This window comes from Podarcis erhardii (genome assembly GCF_964252035.2).
Source record: "Podarcis erhardii genome assembly, chromosome: 14".
Taxonomy (NCBI): Eukaryota; Metazoa; Chordata; class Lepidosauria; order Squamata; family Lacertidae; genus Podarcis; species Podarcis erhardii.
This window is the reverse complement of record NC_138503.1, coordinates 15,320,310-15,344,377: the sequence shown is the minus strand read 5'-3', so window position 1 is coordinate 15,344,377 and position 24,068 is coordinate 15,320,310. Positions and strand designations below refer to the sequence as shown.

Sequence of the window (24,068 nt, the reverse complement as noted above, 5' to 3'; positions counted from 1 at the left end):
ATCTCTGTATCACATGATGTCATTCTGCAAAAAGAGTGAGGGATGTTTTGCATGAAAGTGGTTCTGTGTACAGTCCCAAGCACCCCCCAGGAAAAGACACCTGGGCATCTAATGCAGGCTCACTGCTAGGTGGGCAACATGGACTAACAAAGTGACTCCACATCTCAATTTAGATGCAACACCAAACTATGGTTGGAGTATCTGGAGCAGCTCAGATGCATGCCATTCCTCCTTCTGTGTATGAGGTCCTTGGTTTCCTTCAAACACAGAAAGGACATGAAGCAATATGTAGCTATGGACAAGCATCCATTTGAACATGAAGCAAAGTGCATTTTTTTGCAAATGACGTTCTAAAATTCTTATATTACCTGAAAGCAAGTTCTCCACTATACACACCACAGTAAGTGCTTAAAATGTTATTAGTAAAATGACTATATGAGAAGGGGAATTAAAATGTAGTTTCTTGTTTGTGTATTTTAGCAAGAGCCCTACCTGTTTGACATCTCGAACAAGATGAAGCAGTGCTGGATTTGTTGGGCCTTGTTTCTTGATGTAGAAGAGAAGAATGCAGACTTTTAGATACACTGAGGCATGTGACAAAACAAAGTAGTAGAATGACAGATTGCAAAATTGTGTTGTTGTTTTTTCAATTATCCAGGTTCTACATAACTCAGTATTTTTTAAAATTATAACAGAAGCACTATCTTCTGCATGACTAAATAATTTGACTGCTGTTTTAAAAAAACACCAGGAGAAGCACTATAACAATTTAATTTGCTATACTTCTAGAACAGCTCTACCTAACCAAAGCTTTCACCAGGCATAAAGTCTATGCTTCCCTGCAAACATGAAAATAAAAACTGATCTTTTGATAATTAACAGCTTTTTTGTATTTTCACTTAGAAGAATCCTGTGAGTCAGTAAGAGATGTCCATCCTTCCCTAAGGGTTTAATCCGTAACCCAAAATAAGGCAGTAACTGGCAGAGGAAAGCTTTAGCAGCAGCTGTAATTTCCCTCCTAGCCTTTCTCCTCAATAATTTTGGGGCTAATCATCTAAAGTGTGAGGAGGGTTTGCAAGTACTGGCCCCTTCCTTAATTTGTCTAGCATCCCTTGAATCTAATTTCTCAGTCCTCTGCTGTTTCAAAACACACTCATTTCTCTTGAGCTAGATTTTATCACTTATTAGCCTTGTGAAAGAAATGTCAACTATCTGGCCCTTCCAAAAGATGCAATCAATAAATCTTTATTGTGGTCAAAGACCAGACAGCAAAATTAGCAACAGCAGCATACGCTTCAACAGCATCAAGAGGCGGATGTAATTAAAAATTCCCTATAAACTTATTTATATCCAAAAGATGCAATCGGCATTTCAATTTCCACAGGTAAATTCAATGCCATCATCATAAGCTGGTTGAGATCAGCTCTTGAATGCAGGATAATAATATTATTTTCTTCAATGCGTGCTCCAAAAGCTTGCACAATCAGAATGAAGGCTCATGTTTTACACCTAAAAGTCTGTACCGTTACTGATATAAAAATGACAACCTTCCATTAAACACCTCCCTCAATTGTTACCCAAATCAATCTCAAACAGTATTTCACTTTGAATGCATGTTTTTATATGAAAATTATAAATGAAATAGAAATACAACTTGGGAATCTTAAAGAGAATTGTTGTTGCTATATTTATTCTACATATGAACCGACTTGAACCCTGTGATCATCATCTTTGTGTGCCCTCTCCATGGAGATCTGGAGGGTGGCAACATGAAAACAGGTGGCTGCCTGCTTGCGGAATGTTCTTCCCAGAAAGGCTCATCTGGTGCCATCATTAAATATCTTTAGGTGCCAGGCAAAACCAATTCCTTTTTAACTGGGCACTTGGCTTTTAATTATCTATTACCTTTTCATGTAGGTGGGATATTTCATTGTAGTTTTTAAAAAATGTTGGTTTTAATGTGTGTATATGGGGTTTCTTGCTTTTAAAATACTGCAAATCACTCTGTTGACATGGCAAAAAAGTAACTAATGGGTGTAATTAATAACAATAATAAGAATAAGAATTAACATCCACTTACAGTGTTGTAAAGTTCTTCCAGTCTGGGAATTGTAAGGAATTTGTGCATGCTCACTCCATTTTCAATAAGAAGTTTCACAAAGGCAACTCTATCCATCACAAGGGCATCTAACATAGCTTGTTCCAAAGACCCAACCTGAAGAAATAAAGACAATCCTTAAATTGAAATAATATGAGAAATGAGAAAACTAGTATGCCAAAGTCTACTATATATTTTGGAAAGTTGTTTTGTGCCTTATGCGTCTGGACACCTCTTAAGAGATTGAAGTCAAATTCTGCAGCAAGGAACTTTATTTTGTGCCAACTGAAGTCTGAAAGTTGCATCTGCAGTGAAATGCTCATGATCCCCACTTAGTTTAAATGGATACCACTACTAATCATAACAAACAGCACAGAGAAATCCAGAAGAGCTAACAGGGTTGCACTTCCTTGTTCTTCTCCCCAACGAAAGCAGTGTTAGTGCCAAATCCAGATCAGAAACCAGATTGAAATGGGCCTAAATTACTAGTGAGATCCAAGAGTGTCTGAAGTTGCACGGCAACCACACCTGCTCAATCACCTTGCAACGGGATTGTTGAGCACCTTGCTGGTTCACATTATGCTCTTAGTACTCATCTTCGCACTAAGTACAGTTGTCTGCAAAATATAATTTGCTCCAAACAGGGAAAGGGGGCAATTTGCACAGGAGAGGGAAAGGCAAAGAGTGTCTGAGACTGTATGATTAGGTGATCAGGAAGCTTTCTGTCTACACCAGAGCATTATGGTTTTGACAGACGATTCCTTAACAATAATTCAACATCTTATTAATAACAACCATGAACAACCATGTCTACATACCAACCACTGCTGTCCATAAACAAAAACATGATTTTTGGCAATGTCAACTCTGTCCCACGCAAGTGTTAGGACAAGCTGGTCAAACGCAGAAGCATTTGTGCCTAGAAAACAAACACAGAAAACAGATTCAAACCCGTTCACCATAAAATTCTTTTTTTCAGCTGATTTCATGCCTTACCTTATGCTAGGGAAATAATGCATAGCCGATACAATTCATGGTAAAATAGAACATATCTGCTGGAAAAAAGATATGCCCTCTTTTAGAGTGCTACAGATTGTGGCTTATTACTAAAGCAGAGCTGAAATGGGCAGAATTTGTGAAAGCTTATGTCAATTGTTAGTAGGTAGCTCCCTAGACTGGATGGAGGGGGGATTGCCTGTTCTTGAAGGAGTTACACTCCCTCTTAAGAAGGAGGAAGTAACACTCAGTGGTGTGGAGTGCCTTCTGTCAACTTTGGCTGGTGGCCAGAGATGCCTCTATCTGAACAGGAATAGTCTAACTTCTGTGGCCAAATCCACTAGGTTGGATTACTGCAATGAGTAAATACATGGGGCTGCCACTGAAGACAGTTTGGAAACTTCAGCTGGTGCAAAATTCCGTGGCCAGACTGCTCACCAGAACAAGATGTTTTGGGCATATAACACTGATCCTGGCCCAACTGCACTGGCTGCCAGTCAGTTTCTGGGCCCAATTCAAAGTGCTGGTGTTGACCCATAAAGCCTTAAATCGCTCAGGACCTCAATACTTTAAGAACCACCTCTCACCATGCTACCTGACCTGGACTCTGCTTGTCAACCAAGGCCTTTCTCTATGTCCTCCTCTTCCCGAGAGATTCAGAAGGTGGCAACACAAGAACAGGCCTTTTCTGTGGTGGCTTCCCAACTGTGGAATACTCTCCCCAGAGAGGCTCACCGGCAGCCATCATTACATGACTTTAGGTGCTAGGCAAAAACATTCCTTGATCTATTAAATAAACTACGGCCTGTTAAATGTGTGTGTGAGGCAGGACTGTTATTATGATTATTTTATTATCATGCTGTCTATTATTATGGTTTGTATTGTCTTTTTATTATTATGCTTCATTAAAATATGTTCTTAATGTTGCACACCGCCCTGAGATCTTCAGATAAATGGTGGTATATAAATCAAATAAATAATAATAATAATAAATAACCACAACAATGTCCCCAGTAATATTTTGGATGGTACTGTGAAAAGGGGAGAAAGTGTTTGCCTGTTCAGATCCAGAAAGCAATGCACTCACTTTGGAAGAGTTTTATGAAGTTATCACAAAGCTATACTGAAATGGCTATGTAGGATGAGATGACACTATGCAAACCAGTGGTAGCCAACCTGGTGCTCCAAGGATGCTGAGTGATTACAACTCCCATCAGTCCAATCAGAAAGCCAATCGTCCCCACCCCAAAAACAATCAGTGCATGCTTAATTATGATATGCTTTTAAGGTCAAAAACTCACCTTTTAGCAGCGCTGTAAGGATTGCAACATCAATATCTTGATGCTCATCAGATCCAATATGGAACACAGTGATCTGTTTTGAAAATTATATTGGGAGGGGGGCAGTTTTCAATCTCATAATAGTTCCTTTACATACGGTTGATTTGTAACAGTTCATTTGTCTAGCCATAAACCATAACAAAACTGAAGAAAATGCATTAAAATAATCTGCTGTTGTATATACAGAATTCCAAAACCATATAAGGAAACTGCAGAATAATTAACTGCAGTTAATAACCAGCAGTACTATTTTACAGTTAACAACTGCAGAATAGTACTACTAATATAGTACTATTACACATGTAATTCAAAGACCACCATTTAAAGCTTAGCAAATTCCAATTAAAAGAAAAGTTAATGCATGTGCCTCACAACACATCAATATAATTAAAATTTACACACATTGACAAGCATTTAAGGTAAAAGACCCCTGCATGGTTAAGTCCAGTCAAAGACATCTATGAGTTGCGGCACTCATCTTGCAGTGGAGTGGTTCAAATATAACCAAAGCTTTATATGCATGAGCCTGCAGTTAGGTCTGAATTTTTATATAACAATTCCCTCCATCCTTTCTTTGTTTGAAACAAGAAAACACGATACTTTGCTGTTTCAAATGAATCACAGGACATGGTTTGTGTTTGCCTTGCAAGCCAGTGTTAGAAATCAGCATCACAGAATCAAATAGCAATTGCACAGCAAGCACAAATTTTAATTTGCTAATTCAGATGTATCAGCAAATGACAGCTTTTCATAAACCAAGAAGAGAGGGAATTGTAACACATAAGACAAATAGGGAGTCTGAAAGCCGAAACCTACTCCAGGGTTCACAATATGCTATCATCACAAAATGGATTGGCATTATGTTTGGTTTTTGAAAACCTTCATTGGTTTTGATAATACACTTATTCAAGATCTGCAGGTACAACACAGATCTTTGGATCTTGACTGAAAGAAAAAAATAAATATCAACCCAATGGAAAAAAGGAAAGCGTAAACATATTTTTTAGAAAGAAACGAGGCTCAGCTCAGACATGGCATCAACATGTGGGGTTGCATCCAACTAAGTTATTGTCATTGCTGCTTTGGAACCTTGGAGCTTGGCCCTAGGATGGCAGACTCTGGAGGAAGGTGTGGAGGAATGGGGAAGGCTGGTCTATTTTAATTTTTCATAGCTGGTGTGATTAATCAAACATTTATTCAGAAAAGTCCAATACTAAAGAGTGTTACTACACAACCCTATCGTCATGGTATAGTATGCAGAGATTTACTCACAAGTTCTCTTTTTTTCATGCACTCCAGCAAGGTCTGGAACAAATGAACTGCCTCACTCTGACCAAAATTAAATGTCTTTTTGATGGTTGAAATGACTTCAGGTTCTGCTCCATCAGGGATATTCCTGAGACGAAACAAGAATCAACTGAAACAGGCAACCATGTGAAATATTCTTCCCATCAAGGGGAGGGGGTGTAACTCAGGAGTTAGAGGGCAAGGTTTCAGGTTTAATCCCCAGCAACTCCAGTTGAAAAGATCTCAAGTAGCAAGAGGGGGGCAGGGAAAACAACCTTGGACAGATGCTATTTTGAGAAGACAATACTGGGCTACATGGACCAATGTTCTGACTCAGCAGAAGGCAGCTTCCTATACTTACCCTCCCTCTTCTGTTTGTTTATATACATAAGCTAGGATGTCTGCAGCTCTGCCAGTTCCCTCACAAACCACCACTGGCACAGGTGGGTTTTCCTGAAGGTATTCCAAAACTGTGAGGATAACATTGGGGCCACCTTCAAATATGAGTGCAACCACAGGGACACCCTGGCCAATTCCTAGACAAAAGAGGTAAAAAAAATGCAGTTCTTTTTTCATTATGTCTTTTTCAGAATAAGCACAGCACAGTTCATTAAAACTCAACTCAGAAAAAATGACTTATACTCAAAGAATGTTTATAAAGAACTGGAGCTACTCACAGGGCTTTGTATATCTAGAACAAAAGTGTTATTCTTTAAAAATGCTAAGCTAAGCCCTGCAACGAAAAGCTCAATTATGCAGCCTGTATAAATTAAGCAGAATTGCAGGATTTGTTATTTTATACAATTTATTTCATGGTTTTGACTGTTTTGCACAGTTTTTCTACTCGTCTAAGTCATGGGAAGGGGATATGGACTATACAAAGCACTGAAGCTCCTCACTCTGTTCACGTGAAAATCTTATTCAGCAACTCTCCATGAGTCCAAGAACTCATCAAACATTTGACCACACTTTATCAAACATTTGTTCAGCATCTGCCTAGGGTGATGGTTTGAAGGCACACACAGTCACACTGCAGGAACTAAATGCTTCAGGTCTGACAGCCCTACCAAAGTAAAGGAATTGGAAAGGTCTTTTGGGGAACTAAAAATGTGAATACAAAATATACAAAAAAGTCATTCTCTGCAGTTCAAGGGCAATACATTTTAACTATGCATACAAATCTTCACCAAAAACTAATCTTCCTCGGCAGCGGTAAGCATAAATACTGCTCATAATATTAAAAAGGTAAAGGGACCCCTGACCATTAGGTCCAGTTGTGACCAACTCTGGGGTTGCGGCACTCATCTCGCTTTATTGGCCGAGGGAGCCGGTGTACAGCTTCAGGGTCATGTGGCCAGCATGACTAAGCCGCTTCCGGCAAACTAGAGCAGCGCACGGAAACGCCGTTTACCTTCCCGCCAGAGTGGTACCTATTTATCTACTTGCACTTTGACGTGCTTTCGAACTGCTAGGTTGGCAGGAGCAGGGACTGAGCAACGGGAGCTCACCCCGTTGCGGGGATTCGAACTGCCAACCTTCTGATCGGCAAGTCCTAGGCTCTGTGGTTTAACCCACAGCGCCACCCACGTCCCTCTAACATAATATTAGACTCACCTTATTCCTTCTATTGCACAAACAAGTTAAGAGGCTGAGTAGCACACATTTTAATACTGTTAATCATACACAAGGGCTAAAGTGTGGTTTACACATTTCAAAGGCCTAATTAAACTGCAGCCAACTGTGTCAGCATAAACACAAATGGAAGAGAAGCTGTAAACACATAATAACTGTACACAGTAAAAATGTAGCCCATAGTTACAACAAATACAGAATACGGAAGCACTATAAAGCTTCTCTTTACCAACTCCTAGTCAAAACAGGATCACTTGTTTTAAAAACATTTTGGGAGTAGATGTACTATATTCCCCAGATGCCAGCTTGTACAAATGATGCTTAACAGCTAAGCTGTGACTGACGCAACACAGATTAGTACAAAAAGGTCAGGGTTTCCTTATGTTATTCACACACAGATCTAAGCGTTTCATGCTCACAATAACTTTTGCCCCCAGAGAGAGAAGAATTTCTGTTGTTATAGAGTGCAAGTAAGACTCATTCACACTTATTATTTGCTGTGCACCTTTATTATGTCTGAAACCGATTAGAGGATTCAATCTCAAAAGGAATGAAATACAGTTTAAGCAGAGATATTGGTGTGTGATGCATTGGATGGGGGCGGGTATTCCTGACAAGACTGCATCCTAAAGGATCAGACTCACAGCCTGCAGGTGTTGTTACATCTGGCCCCGAATCTTGATGTTGATGGCATCTGTGGCATGAAGCCTCTTTCAATAGTTAAGGCTGGTCAACCAGCTGTGACTCCTCTTGGGCAAAGACAGCCTGGGCCACAGATTGAGAACCTGCGGCTCTCCAGATGCTGCTGGACTAAACTGCCATCAGTCTTGACCATTGGCCTTGCTGGCTGGGGCTGATGGGATCTGGAAGGTCACATATTTCCCTACCCCTAGGCCTAAGCAATTATATATTTCCAAGTCATATGCAACTTAAGACTACTGCAACATATTCTTCAGGGGCCTGCCTCTGAGAATTTCTGGAAGAAGAAAAAACTGGCCAAAAATACCACTGATAGACCATTGACCAGAACAAGCCAGAGGGAACATATCTTATCTTAAGACTCAGATTTCTAAAATATCACCTACTCCCCTTCAATGTCTACCTCCAATTCCTGAATTCTTCTCAGGAGTCCCATCTGGTGCTATTATGCCTTTTTCGGCACTAGGCAAGTATATATTTTTATTTACCCAAGTCTACATTGGTTGAAATTATTTTCTTACTACTATATGCTTACACTATTCTACTGTTTTTAACTGCTTTTCAAGCATTGGTTATATTGGGATTACTCTAGATTTCATTAAACTACCATGATAGTGGCAATAATAAAAAAGGCATCCAGGAGAATCAAATGAAGTAGTAAAGCTTTTCCTGGAAGGTACTACTTCTAGTGGCAGGGTGGAGAGTGCCTCTTCCAATTATCCTTAATAATCCAAGCCCCGGTAACGAGAAAATCAGCACTCCCTGACTTGCTATTTTTCTAGCGGCAGTTAATTTTCTATATGGGGAAGCTGTGAAACCTGCAATCCCAGCTCCCTTCCTAAATAACGCAAGTCAAGGCAACTTTTTACCAGCTTAAGTTCCAACCCCCACACTGCATATAGAACAAAAAGGGCCAACACCACATAATTAGTTAATCATGGTCCACACATACGTGCATGGATCCTTTGCAGGTTAATTGTTTTTTCCAGTTCTCTTCGTAGTTTCACTTCTGCTCCATATTTTCCAACTGTTCCATCATCCACCAGTATGAAATGGGAATGAAGATTATTCAAGACGTTAAGTTTGCTCAAAGGATTCAGCAGGGTTTGATATGGAGCAACAACCTAAACATAAAACAAAACAAAAAGACCTTCGCATGGATATAAACCTGATTCCCTCCCTCCAAAATGTGGCAGGCTTCAAAATTCCCTTTTCATTTGCCAATTGCCAACGATCTGTTTATCCATCAGCTGCAGATTTCTGCTTCATTCCCATATGAAACAAGTTGTAATACCAGGAAGTATCAACACATTAATCTTATTCATAATTGGGATTCTTTATTCTTTAAAATCACAATGAGGTAAGCGCACGGCAAGAAAAAAAGCAACCAAAGATCATTGCTAGGATGGTTTTTACTCTAATATATCTCATTGGAAGACTGAGGTTTTCAAAGTTTCCAGACAGGGTTGTTTTTAAGTAGATTGGATTGATTCTGGCATGCCTATGTACGCAGGTCCCATTTTGCAAACACAATCTGCTCTCCAGAATTGGTTCATTAGGTGAGCATTCACATAGCAAACCACTGATTTCAATTGTTCCTAAAAGAAAAACCCCAGTGTTTTCCTGACCAAGAAGAAATGACAAAAAAATCCATGGCTCATAACCGCCCCCTCACCTCTGAGAGAATTACTTTCCTTAATGATCTCAGCAAAAATAAAATACAGTAACAGCTTTAAAGAAAGTCATTTAGTCATTTTCTTGTTTTTTTGCTGGTTGTATAGTCATTCTGGCTCCTTTCCTCAGCCCAGCATCTTCCCCACCCCGCCCCCCAGCCCTCCCCTTCTCCTTCCTTCCTTCCTTCCTTCCTTCCTTCCTTCCTTCCTTCCTCTTTCTTTTTGCCTCACAGTGTGTAGGACCAGATCCTCCCCTTAACTTGTCTGCATATAAGCTGCTCATGAAGCAGCAGCACAGTAAGAACTACACTAGGGTAGGAAGGAAAAGAGCCAGGGAACATGGCACACTAAATGGCTGTCCTCAACCAGCAAAAAACAAACAAGAGGACTAAATGAGTTTCTTTAAAGCTGTTATTTTAATTTCACTGAGATTATTTCAGAACACACCCAACTGTTTGTATACGTTTGTACAGTTATATAGCTAGGTTTGGGCACAATTTCCTCATGTTTAGGTAGTTGAGTTTTCACATAATGTGTTCACAAGAGGACTAAATGAGTTTCTTTAAAGCTGTTATTTTAATTTCACTGAGATTATTTCAGAACACACCCAACTGTTTGTATACGTTTGTACAGTTATATAGCTAGGTTTGGGCACAATTTCCTCATGTTTAGGTAGTTGAGTTTTCACATAATGTGTTCACAAAGCGGGACCTGTGTGTACATGGTTCTGGGATGGCGATGTGACATCCATTTCACAAAAAGAGTTTCCTATTTGCATCACAACCTTACTTCATGAATTGAATAACTCTGATCAAAGCCTTAATGTACAGTGGTGCCCCACAAGATGAATGCCTCGCAAGACGAAAAACCCGCTAGACGAAAGGGTTTTCCGTTTTTTGAGGCGCTTCGCAAGACGAATTTCGTCTTGCGAGTCTTGCGAGTTTTTTTTCTCCCCCCCTTTTCTAAGCCGCTAAGCCACTAACAGCGCTAATCTGCTAAGCCGCTAATAGGGGTGCTTCGCAAGACGAAAAAACCGCAAGACGAAGAGACTCGCGGAACGAATTATTTTCGTCTTGCGAGGCACCACTGTACTTACGAATTTTCTTCTTTTCATAAACAGTTGAAAGCACAACAATAATAAATGGGCAAACTTACATCTCTCCCAACGAGGTCATTTCTGTTTTCAATTACTCCCCATGGAGCTATTCCAATAGTGCAAATCTTTCGAGATGATCGAGAGGCATGTTCCTTGAGGGCATCACCAACATGCTTTGCAACTCCTGTTCAGGATCAAAGAATATTGTAGTGTTACTAAATGTATGTTCTACCGGTAGCAAATATCTACTGAACCCAATGGCTCAGTTCACATCATGCTTTAGCAAAAAAGCAAAAACCACTTTGCTCAACTTAGAAGGCAACTAGCACTGAAATACATTTAAGACTGATGTTTACTGTATTATAGAAAGACTTGTAAAAATGTGTAAACATTAAGGTTAAGTTTTGAGCCTTCCTAATTACAAACAAATCCTAATGACATGAATTAGCCAAAAGAATCAGCCAAAAGAAACTGAGCCTATAATGTGTATCTGTGATGTCAATGTGTGCAAGTGCTTCTATAACCCACACTCTTAAAGTAAGCATTTTACACCCTCAACAATGCCCGAGTTCAAAAGCTTGCAGGATTGAAACAAGGCATTTCTTATGAAACAGTTCCAATGTGTCACATCATAGCTTGCTTATCCAAAATTCAATTATCAATCAGATCATCATTTTCAACTCCTACATTTTTGAGCTGGAGCACAAGTTTCCAAGCCAATTATGGGTACCACCTTCAGTAGCTTTATTCTCTGTGAATCTGTAGCATAAGCAGCTCTACTTTAGTTGGCAGAAAATATGGGGTAGTTTCTGGCAATGTGGATGTATGTCATTTCCAACATGACACCTGATGATTCCAAACCTGCTGTCCCCATGGCCATGCAGACTGCAATCATACTGATGCCAATTTGACATCAAAATAGTCATATGGAGATGATATCCAGGTGTCTCAAGTGCATGTGAAGTGGAAAGTATATTTAGAGTCAAGACTTCACCTGTATTCACTCCTCCAGTTATAATCCAGGCTCCTGTTGTCACTGCAGCTTTAATAAGGCCTTTACCAAGCAATTGTTTGATGCGTGGATGAAGCTCAAATTTTTGCATCCCTCCATGAACAGAAACAACAAGCTTGGGCAGTTCCATCTGCCATTCTTTAAGCATAAGCTGTAGGATGGCTTCAGGTCTGGTGTCATATGACAACCGCACATACTAACAAAAAAGAGTTGGGAAGGGTTAAACTTTTTAAATAATGCAATCAGGAAATTATAACCATACTTATGCAAGGGTAAATAGGCATTTCACAGGTCATTCCAAATGCATGAAAATTTCTAATAGGAATTAGAGAACTGCCAGAGGATTCTGAATATGTCACAATAATGATATTTAAAAACCTAATCACTACACGATTTATTTTATTTGTAAACACTGCAAAAGCATTGAACATTTTGTCAAAAGGGTGATTCCATAGTGAACACTGTAACATAGACACTTTGTTAATATTTTGTGTCTTAGTCAATATTATTTAACTCCAATTTACATTAAGTTATTTGTGTGTTAATTGGTTTGATCTTACCATAAAAAATAATCAAGCAGTATAGCACAGGTAGCTCAAATGTTCTCTTTTTATTGTGTTTTAAAAGATGTGACTGATATAACAACTTTGCAACCTCAATAATCTATCTGTAACTTGTTTTCTGTAACTTATTAATTTAAAAATTATGTTATGTATTTTTGTGTTTGGATGAAAGGTGGTGTGAAAATTGTAATAATAATATTAATAATAACAATAACAATAATAGAATGTACTAATTACTTCAATTTGGGGTGGGGGACATAAACATGAATTTAAAATGTAAAGTGCAAATAAGTCATTTGGAACCTTGACTTCACTCATCTCTTTACATGCTACTACCTTCATGTTTAAATATATGTTTTCATAGTCACTTGTAAATTCATTTCAATATTATTCCACTCTACCATTAAGCAATATATGGAACGTTTGATACTGACCTTAGCTCGATACGAATGAGAGCCTCCTTGAAAGTTTATGATACCATAAGCATCTGTGGAACTTTGCTCAGTATGTTTTTCTACAGACCACTCTTCTACCTCCTGATTAAAATTTTCACCCAGTTTCACATCTGAATATTTCATGGCAAGGCTGGCAGTAAAGCAAGCATGTTGGCGGACCAAGCGACCACAACAGCACCTGCAGATAATCATCACAATTTGCGGAATTGGGGAAACACACAAGAGGTAATTGCATAAGCTTTTGTCTATTCTCACAGTACTGGATATGCATCAATTTAGGATGAAAATACCTATTAATAGTTTTGTGCACTTTGTGGTGTTTTTTTAAAGTAATTATCCAGGCTGATTTGCACGATTCTGGCAAAATTTCTGAACCAGTTGTCTTTAAATCCTTTAAATATTGCCAGAGCATAGAAAAATAGAAGATCAACTCAATTTACTTTACAAGGAACTCATCATTTTTCACACATTTTCACACAATGAAACAGCAACAGAACGTATGGACAAATGTCTTATCTGAAAAACTGACAAAAAGTGTGCATGCCTTGAACAGCACATTTGATGTGGACAATTTTATCAAAATATGGTATTCAAAAGAAGACTCTGATTACTGGCACCCACTGACTTTGCACATAGGCTTGTGGCAATTCTTATACATTAATCTTCTGTTTCAAGGGGAGAGGGGCAGAACAGGGGAAACTTAAAGTTTGGTCATATTTCTGTGTGTGTTTCTTAGTTGCTAGAAGGCTTTGACATTATCTGATAAGCAGTACACATAAGAAAAGTCAGAGCAAAGGTATATAGGATGACTTATAATAGTAATGTAGAAAATATAAAACACCCAGGAACTAGAAAGCCATGGCTAAGGGTCAACATACCTTTCACTACCAGCACTGGTGAAAGGTCTACTTATATCCAGTTTCCCTTTTCTACCCACATCCTTCCATGTTTTAATTAAATCTTCTTTACATTTTTACTTGTCTTTTGCTTCCAGTCATTTCTAAACAAATTACAGAACCATCAGCTTTCTGGTGTTTTACTTATGTCAAATAATTAAAACAGTATTTTCAAAAGAGATACATAATTGCTTCATCTTACATAATCATACCTGACAAGTTGCTGACAAATCTGACATCCTGGAAGGCATCTATGATTAAGAATACAATAAAGTAAGTTAGAATTTTTCCTGTACTTTTTATTAAATCCAATTTATGACTAAATATGACCGAGATTATTCTTAATATATTTGTTATTACTTTCTGTAATTCACACCACAAATTATTTACTGTCCTGTCATGTATTCTGGGATATGCCTCTTAAGAAGAAAGCACTGTAACTGTTTATGAGGGCGATTTTGTTTGCACGAAAGTGGTCTAGAGAATAATAGAAAAATGACTGCTCATAGTTGTACGCAAGATATATCATTGTAATGTTACACAGAACAGAATACAGATATGATGCACATATGATAAAAGTGCAAGATTTTACTGTCTACAGAAATTCGCTGTTGGGACAAATCCCTCAATACTTGGAGATCTTTTGACAGCTATGAAAAAATTAAAAATAATTTCTAAAATATGTTTAATACTTTTTTTAAGTTATAATTATTCATTATTTTTAATTTATAACCTGCCCTTCTTCCCCAAAGGGAGCTCAGGGCAGCTCACAATAATATAAGTGAATAAACCACAATTTAAAGCAGCACAATAACTTATTGCAGAAAAGAGTTGAGAACAACAGCATAAAATCTTCATAAAACTATTAGCCAAAAGCCTGTTTTGTTTTGTTTTGAAAAAAAGTATTTATGCATTTCCAAAATGCAGGTAAAGAGAGGGACAGCCTGATTTCCCTTGGAAGGGACTGCTGCCACTAAGAATGCCCAGAGATAATTATAAACCCTGGGAAAAGAATAACTAGATTCCAGTTGTTTGAAGCTGCAATCCAGCGCTCAGTGTTAAAAATATCAATGGCACTTTCAGAAGATACATCAAATTGCACTGTGTCGAAATGCATTTTTGAAAAATTTATGTTTAACCCCAGGTCTGCTTAACACAGAGATCAGCCGCAGCAGTAAAATATATGTAAGGCAGCAGACAACTGAGCATAGTCATGCCATATATTCCAACATATTTCACAAACAAAAACAAATGTTAGTTATCTCCTGTTCAATTATAACAAAACTTTAAAAGCTAAATTTTACTTTTACTCAGAATTTGTACTGAATTCAGAACAAACTGAAGGTCAACTCCTCCAGTCCTCTTTCCACTGCAGTCCACTGCACCTCCCAAAAATCACCTGCAGATTCCTCTGCTCAAGTTTTCCCCAATTCCTCAGGGGAAGCTTGAGGCAGGTGCAGGGGGCTGCACTGGAGAGAAGAGAGTAGAACATTCATTTTCTGAGCACGATCCTTATGGTCCCAGCACATAATTTATACTTGAAAGTTAAACCTTCCGCTTCCATCGTTTTTAGTTTACCTGTGAGGATCCTTTGAACTTGGTATAATGTAGACACATTCCCGTTTGTTGAAAGTATTTTCTATCCAAGATTTCTGGGACTGTAAAACAAGGTATTTTCAGGATCATGCAAAAACATTGTCAGATATTATACAGTCTGCAGAGAGCTATTTCTCATGGGATCTACCACCCATGTTTAACAGTAAACAACGCCTCCCTGACCCCCCCCCATGTATGTTTTCAAACATACATAGATTCTATCCATTATACAGGCCTGTCTTTGCGATTAAGAGAAATAAAAGCTTCATCAAACCACCTTTTCATGTTTGTTATGGCAATACCTGTACAGTCAAAATGTTAATTAATTCATTGCTCTCTTATAGAGTTATATTGCTATAAGGTTTTGAAGCCGGGTTTATTCATAAGAAGTGTGAGAGAAGAGCTCTGCTTACTTTGATTACAGAACTCACCAACTTTACAACTACAGCTGTGAGATATAAGGGACTCCTCCGTGAAAAATACGATAAAAGGACAATCTCATTGTAGAGGAGAGGCAAAGAACTGAGATATGAGTTTATCAAAGATTCTCCCAGCCTAGTGATAAAGTAATTGAACCTCCAGGTGTGAGTGCTTTCATGAGGAAGCTGGCATGATTTCTTTATTTTGGAAGAAGTCTACTGAATTGTTTGGGACACTGCCCGCAAGCAAAGGATTTATAATATACATAAATGGCTAAGCTTTACTTCAGAAAGAAAAGGTGTAATTGCACAGCTTTCCAATAAATATTTAGTAAGTATTCTTGAAAATATTATTCATTTTGAATTTTCAGACAAAATCTTTTCAGTGATAATACATAATATGAATATTAGGACAACAAACATAAAAGGGCAGTACACATCCCACTGGTATACTGTGAAGAACCTAGTACTAAAGTTGCTAAGGGCAACACTTCAAAATTATTCCACATTTATACATTTGTCTAAAGAAAGAAAGAACTTATTTGCTTTCAAATCCTCTATGAAATGCATGTTCCATTAATCTCTTTCAATATCCTATGTGAGTGAGTACAGGATTACAGCATTAACTCTAGACAACACCCCCATAAAATGTATAAACAAATAGTTTTGATTAAGCTGTTTATGTGTTGGAATAAACAAAAGGACAACAAACACATACTATTTAGTGCTATGACCCTGCGAAAAAATAGTTTTTGGAATATCTATCAAAGAATAAGGTCCATAAATATCTATTTTAGAGTTGCCACCAATCCTTGAACAGAGAAACATGTGGTTGCCAACCCACTTATAAAATCTCCTGAGCTTACTCAAAGTTTAGAACTGCAATTTAAAATGAAAAATAATAATAATCTGCATCATTGAATTTATCAACTTTACCTCTGGGTAGATAAAAGCTGCCCTGAAAGTCTTGCGCTGTGGAGTGTATAATGAACAGCTGTACGACCAAATGAATTCTAAGAGTTTGTCCAATATTATAATAAGCAAGCTCTAGAACAGTTCTCATTATTCTGCTTCTATAAGCTCTTGCACATGTAAAAGAAAATCTGTGGATTTAGTTTCATGCCCCTCAATACTCCAACACAAGATGTAAAACAAGTCTTCCATGAGATGTTTTTGGACCCAAGTAATGCTACAACTGGTTTCAAGCCAGTAACACTGCAGTTTTGTTCAAGAACCTTATTCTTCATATCTATGCTTTTCATTTTGATCTATGCTTTGGATAGGTTCCTTTCTCTTCTGCCAAACTTTCAAAGCAAGGTATTGTTAATTAGGTAATACAAGACAAGTAATAAGTATATACCATAGTGTTAATGGTAAGAAAGACTTTTCAAACTATCTTTATAGATACATGCCTGCTGACTTCAAGCTTTTGAAGGTGGCAAACAAAAGTATAAGCATTAAATGGACTTCAGTGCCTTCAATTCATTTAAAGTAAGAGGTAATGTAATACAATAGTAGAGAACATTTGGTAGATCAGCAATTTAGTCCTTAAAACAATTACAGTAGTTAATTTTCCTCAAGAAAATGATTTAGAATAGTAGATTTAAATACTGAGCATAATTTCTGATATTTCAAACTAAGCTAACAAAGGTCTATAAAACTGTAAAACTGCATCCCTTATTATTGTAAAGGCACCTTATTTGTTTAAACTGTATTAAGCTTAAATGTTAAAATTTTAAAAACCAGTTAGCGATTTTTTAAAAAAGTACCTGCTCAAGATACAAGGTCCATCTTATTTTTTCTTTGCAGAAATTCATGGTGAACAACTACTAGCAGTCTCCTTTGAGAAGCAATCTTATACCGCTCAGTTCACTTTAATTTAAGGTTTTGCAGATGACAGGTTATATGCTGCTAAAGTGCCGGATGAGATCAGCCCTTAAAATAATTCAACATAGCATTACAGGTACCATCCTATTATCACATTTGAATAAAGTGAATGTTTTCAGGTGTTTTCCCTCTAAGCAAGTACTCTATTCTCCTCCAAAACTTTTAAAAATTTAAAAGCCTTCTGTAAGAGAAAATGGGATTCTTCAGAATCCATCAAAATTAATATGCACATTCTGCCATATTTAACCAAAGTATTATGTTCTGGTGATCCATGTTTGAATATTTAATATACAGTGGTACCGCGGGTTACATACGCTTCAGGTTACATACGCTTCAGGTTACAGACTCTGCTAACCCAGAAATAGTGCTTCAGGTTAAGAACTTTGCTTCAGGATGAGAACAGAAATCGTGCTCCGTCGGCATGGCAGCAGCAGGAGGTCCCATGAGCTAAAGTGGTGCTTCAGGTTAAGAACAGTTTCAGGTTAAGTATGGACCTCCGGAATGAATTAAGTACTTAACCCGAGGTACAACTGTACAACCATTCCAAAATATTCACTATTCATGAATCATGGTAGACACTTAATGAGTCTGTAAAGTGGCTGCCAAGAACAGCAACTGAAGATTTGTCATGGCTGGCTAGCCAGCTAGAGCCCACCCATGCTGTAGGACAATACTTCAATCGTGCAATCTGAGTAGATGTTTGATCCAGAAGCATTTAGGTGAAGCTATTCCCATAAGTCTACTGCCCTTTCCACTTTCTGTAACAAAGTCCACCTAATTTGAGTGGCACATATTAAGCACTGTTGTGTGATGGCACAATGCTTTTGTGTGTTAGAAGAGCAGCAATGACTACAGTGGTACCTCGGGTTAAGTACTTAATTCGTTCCAGAGGTCTGTTCTTAATCTGAAACTGTTCTTAACCTGAAGCACCACTTTAGCTAATGGGGCCTCCTGCTGCTGCTGTCGTGCCGCCGGAGCACGATTTCTGTTCTCATCCTGAAGCAAAGTTCTTAACCGGAGGTACTATTTCTGGGCTAGCGGAGTATGAAACCTGAAGCGTATGTAACCTGAAGCATATGTAACCCGAGGTACCACATGTAGCGAAACAGTGGGCAATTCAGTAACAGAAGCAGAAGTAACTGCAAGAGGTTTCCAGCAGCCAGATTATGCTTAAGAGAAAGAACCAAAAGGGCATCACTGGGCAAAGTAGTTTCTCTCTCCTCCTGCAGTCAGTGAAATCCTATTATGTTTATGCAGAAATAAATCCCACTGGGTAAGTAAATCTTTGATGTACTTCCTTGGTAAGTGCCACTGAAGACTGTGGCCAGCATTACTGATCCCCATACTACCCTTAATCAAGCGCAAAAGAGAACTTATTACTCCCATGAACCCATGAAGAGAAGCTGTGATTGCCCAAAGGGCCCAAAGTATTACAAAAGAAACAAAACACTATCTGGACTTCCTTTTCTCACCACGGATTCAAAGCAGGGGTGAGGCACTAATTTCCATCCACACAGAGCCCCACCCAAACCTCTACACATGACAAGACAGGATCAGGCCTCAAGCTTCCCAATTCTTCTCCTCCCAATGGGGAGGAGACTGTGAGTTCACTGAGGGAATGTCATGTTTATGTGAATTTAGGTTTCCTTGACCCTGCAATCCAGAATCTACAAGGCACTGTAGTACAACATCTGTATTCACCAGTTCCTCTGAATGCAACAGCTCCTTCCAATTTCTCCTCACACACCCCTGGTTTCTGGTGCCAATTAACAGGATTGTGACCTCAGAGGTCGTTGTTCAGAAACCCAGATGGGAAAGGGTTTAGGGGTGCATTGTGGGATTAAAATTGGGCTTGCACAGACTGAGCAGGCACTTTGCAGCTGAGTCTCAATCATATACTGTATTTCAGACACACAACAGTAAATTACTCCAGTGCCACACCAACCTGCACCTTAAAAAGTAAGATGTGAATGTACAGATCCTAAACATGCTAGAAAATATTCCCAGTATATTAAAGCTATTTACTCATTTATTAGGGGGAATGCACACACATAACTATGATATACACATAAAAATTATGTTTTAACTTTGTTTCCTATGTGTACTATAGGGAAAAAACATATATCCCAAACCCAACCAGTAAGTACATCTAAAACAGAAATTTAAAATACAAAACACTGCAACGCAAGTGTGGCACAATCTTTTGTTAATTTTCTTAATTTAAAGCTTACTATGGCATGACAATATGTAACAGCTCTGCCTGCAGTGTTTTAAAACAAACTACAAAAGTTATCGTGATACACAGATCTCTACAACAGACTGTTACTAAGCATTTACTATAAATCCACAAATTTCCACTATTTATAATAAATTGCTCACTTGAAAGAAATACTTTTATTAACCAAGCACATGGTGATCATGGGACTAAGCTGTGACCCATGCCTAGTTGACTGTAACACCTCACAGTACAAGAGCAATAGCTGGAAGGCCAAAATTCCAAGCATAGCTCTCCTTATCTTCCTATCATCACTTCCAGCCAATGAATCTCATTTTAGAAATTGTGCACCTGGGGTAGACATTATAGCACACCAAGTTCACACATACAAATTAGTCCGCCAGCTGCCTTTCTTTCTTTCTTTCTTTCTTTCTTTCCTGTCCATACATAAATTTACAACACTGATTGCAAGTTACTTTTGTTCTCAACTAGATCTGAATAATATATAAAAAGGCACACCTAAAACACCTATGAGGATGCCTCAAGAATGCATTATGTTTATCAGGCATATTTCTCCCGGTGTGTTGTGCTCCTGATTCAAAGTGCACCTTTCTCCAGAAAGCTATTCTTCTGAAAATAGAATGTATGTATCATATATCAGTGTAAAAACTACTGTAGCAACTGAGTTGGTTATATCAGGGCACATGAACTGCTTTTATCCAGAGTTCTGGAACAAGCTTTGTGGTTAATAGGGAACTCCAGTCCACATTAAGCCTAGCTAACCATAAAGCTAAGGTTTGGCTTAGAATTATATGTGAACTAAGCTTATGCCTTATTGGCTTGGGTCCCAATGGTCATGAGAAGAGTTCTGCTCACAGAATGGAGTTTTTCTACCTCATTGTGCATCCTCCCCAAAAAGCAACATAGAGAGGTTTGGGGCTGGGACCATATAGAACAGCATAACATGTGGTGGTGGCTGCTACAGCAAGGATTAGGAATTGGCAAACTTTTGAGATACCAGTCTTGGTGCAAGTGGATATTTCCTTCATTTATGCACCTCCATTTCTGAATTCAAATCACTACCTCTAAACTCCTATTCTGCAATGGCAAAAGGAATGAATGAATGAATGAATGAATGCTGCTTCATAGTTCAAATTCAACTGCAAAAGAACTCTCTAATATAAAATCTAAGATACCCCTTAATACAGGAGATCTTATCTGAGAGGTTATCTTATGAAAGGCTGCATGTACAAGCTTCCCATGAATAACTTACGTTTTGAGGAGTATGTTTCCTAAGAAAATCCCAGTTTTATTTAAAAACTAAAATGGACACCTTTAGAAGGAGTATTGAAGATTGGTCCTGTTTTTAAAACAGCTTTACTTCATTTTGTAATACAAAAAATGATGGAAGGATAAAGGTACGTTATATTTTTTCCTAGAATTGTTTAAACATTTAGACTTCAACAAACCCCAACAGACGTCTCACTCCCTTGCTCATTGCAATTTTAGAGTTACCTATTTCTATAATTACTAAGTCTTAAACAGGACAAAAAAGGACTAGCTAGCCAGCTCATGCAGCATGCTATATTTAAAGCTCTTCTCCAAACAGTAAGATCTGAGACGTTGCGAAGCACAATAAGAGGCAGGGGGAATGTCAGTTAAACTTGTTTTCACAAAATTGACAATAAGAAGTCAGCTTATTTTTATAACTATACCCCCCCTTGAAAATTTTCATTGGCCTGTCCCATTATTTCCTGTGGTTAGCTGAAACAGCAGGTCTGGCAAGTTTACCCCAGAACCATTACCCATAAACAGCTAGCTAAAAGTACACAATGAGTTAATAATCCAAAACTGATACAGTATCAATTAAGTATTCCATCCTGACAGTAAGCTTTTTATTTACACACAAGGACCTGTTTGAGTGATTCTTCTCACCCCTCACATCTATGTCTGGCCAGATTGGAAATGGGTGCACTCCTCCCTCACTGTTCAAACAAGGGAAGTCCTATTTTATTAGTATGTTTGTCAGGCATGGGCAAACTCGGCCCTCCAGATGTTTTGAGACTACAATTCCCATCACCCCTGACCACTGGTCCTGTTAGCTAGGGATGATGGGAGTTGTAGTCCCGAAACATCTGGAGGGCCGAGTTTGCCTATGCCTGATGTATGTTCTCCCTTACCCTACCATAAAGAACCAACAATGGGGGAAGAGGGAAAGAATCCTCTTAACCACAACTCCTCTGTGCAGGACTTTATATTCTTTTCATTTTATGAATGGAAAATGGAGGATGAGAAAAATATGACACAACATATAAGCAAAACATATTACTATGAGTCCATAACAAAGTTGGACTTTGAGCTTAAATATGTCAGGCTCAAGGACATTCCTAGGGCTACTATACTGTACTTGTTTTCACTGAATAAAAAAATCAGAGTTAATAACTATGCTTCTTTAGTTACTTGAATTGCTGTCAGACACATGAGAATAAATACTAATTGAATTACTAGACACAATGTCTCCACTGTTAACTTGCGCTTCTTTTTTCTACCAGCTGCACAAAATAATTTATGTATTAGGCTTTATAATGCATCCTTTCATTTATAAACAAACTGCCGATTAATATATAGTATACTATATTAGTATAGTATTCTTAATTCCTAAAGAGTCCCATATCTTTATTAACCCTGCTTGCATCTGATGCCTTATCACATTTTTCTGATTTTTTAAATTTAATTTTATTTTTATTATTTCCATGAAATAAAACATGAACTAGCTCCACACCAAGTACTAACAGAAATGGTGAAAAGTTATCTTGGTTTTCTGTGTAGAATTCATTTTATTTGGCTGTAACATTTGATAGAATAAAGATAATTCAACACTTTGTTGCATTATTCTGCATCACATTGTCTTTCTAATGATAAGTAATTATATTGTTTTTTATGGTCTTATTCTTAAAAAGGCTGATGTTATGAGCCATCAAACCTCAGAAATACAACTTTTCCTAAAGATTTTCACAATCTTTTTGGCCGCTAGTGAATCAGCACCCCTTCATTCAATCAGTCTGGTAAATAAAATATGGGTCTTGCTTACTTTCTACCACAGACCTTATGTACAGTGGTGCCTCGCAAGACGAAATTAATTCGTTCCGCGAGTCTCTTCGTCTTGCGGTTTTTTCGTCTTGCGAAACACAGCTATTAGCGGCTTAGCGGATTAGCGCTATTAGCGGCTTAGCGGCTATTAGCGGCTTAGAAAAAGGGGGGGAGGGGAAAAACTTGCAAGAACTCGCAAGACGTTTTCGTCTTGCGAAGCAAGCCCATAGGGAAATTCGTCTTGCGAAGCACCTCAAAAACGGAAAACTCTTTCATCTAGCGAGTTTTTCGTCTTGCGAGGCATTCGTCTTGCGGGGCACCACTGTATTATGAAGAGCAGTGAAGGGCAAAAGCGCCTCACCTCCCACACCCTCAATCAAGTCCACCTGAACCACGGCCTCTCCCAGACCATGACTTTAAGAACAGCAGAAGTAGCTGGGAAGAGAGAAAGAGTTCACAGATTTATTTATTTAACAATTTTATAAGTTGTGTGTCTTTGTTTCTCAATTTGAACCTTTTACATGTTTTTGTATGCACTGTGGAATTTTATGCATTGTGACCTGATGTTATTTTTATTGATAATAGTTTAGTAATTATTTGTTTGTTAAGAGTCCATTTCTGTTTAATAATTTGAGCTATATTTGGGTCTAATTTTATTGTGTACTATTATATTCTAATGGATATATTATATTTGATATAAGTTGTTTATTTTAAAGTTATGTTTTTATTACAACTTTTTTGTATTGGATCCCATGGTTCTAAGGTGTGTGATCTTGGCTATATCTTTTGTTCTTTCTTCAACTTGTAAAGCACCTTGTGTATTGTAATATAGAAAGGCGGTGTACAAATTAAAAATGGAAAAAAGGAAACGTCTACACATTTAAACAATAGTATCTGAGATATAGCAATTAAAAACTCTAACTTCCCAAAACCCAAGAGCCAAAAATCAACTTTGCAAACTGCTGGAAACCTGAAAACTCTTACCATTCAAGAACTATTTTGATTAACATTACAGCAAAAACTTCTGAGACATTTTGGTTGGCCTAACAAAAGTAATGGGTGCGATCCAATTGTGGTAGACCTCTAGTACAATAGGCATTCCTTTGATGGGAAC

At 38.0% G+C, this 24,068-nt stretch overlaps 1 protein-coding gene across 2 annotated transcripts in view; it reads right to left on the bottom strand.

The window, feature by feature from the left end:
• The window catches only part of TRPM7 (transient receptor potential cation channel subfamily M member 7), a 77,628-nt gene that overhangs the window by 33,097 nt on the left and 20,463 nt on the right, over window positions 1-24,068 (bottom strand). For both annotated transcript variants that reach the window (XM_081838623.1, XM_081838624.1), the window contains exons 2-13: window positions 15,326-15,405; window positions 13,960-13,998; window positions 12,831-13,029; window positions 11,816-12,029; window positions 10,881-11,005; window positions 9,005-9,176; window positions 6,083-6,257; window positions 5,707-5,830; window positions 4,396-4,468; window positions 2,917-3,017; window positions 2,081-2,215; window positions 493-546 (exon numbers count right to left, since the gene is read on the bottom strand). In XM_081838623.1, the coding sequence (XP_081694749.1) occupies window positions 493-546; window positions 2,081-2,215; window positions 2,917-3,017; window positions 4,396-4,468; window positions 5,707-5,830; window positions 6,083-6,257; window positions 9,005-9,176; window positions 10,881-11,005; window positions 11,816-12,029; window positions 12,831-13,029; window positions 13,960-13,998; window positions 15,326-15,405 (1,491 nt within the window). The remainder of the gene's footprint in view (window positions 1-492; window positions 547-2,080; window positions 2,216-2,916; window positions 3,018-4,395; window positions 4,469-5,706; window positions 5,831-6,082; window positions 6,258-9,004; window positions 9,177-10,880; window positions 11,006-11,815; window positions 12,030-12,830; window positions 13,030-13,959; window positions 13,999-15,325; window positions 15,406-24,068) is intronic.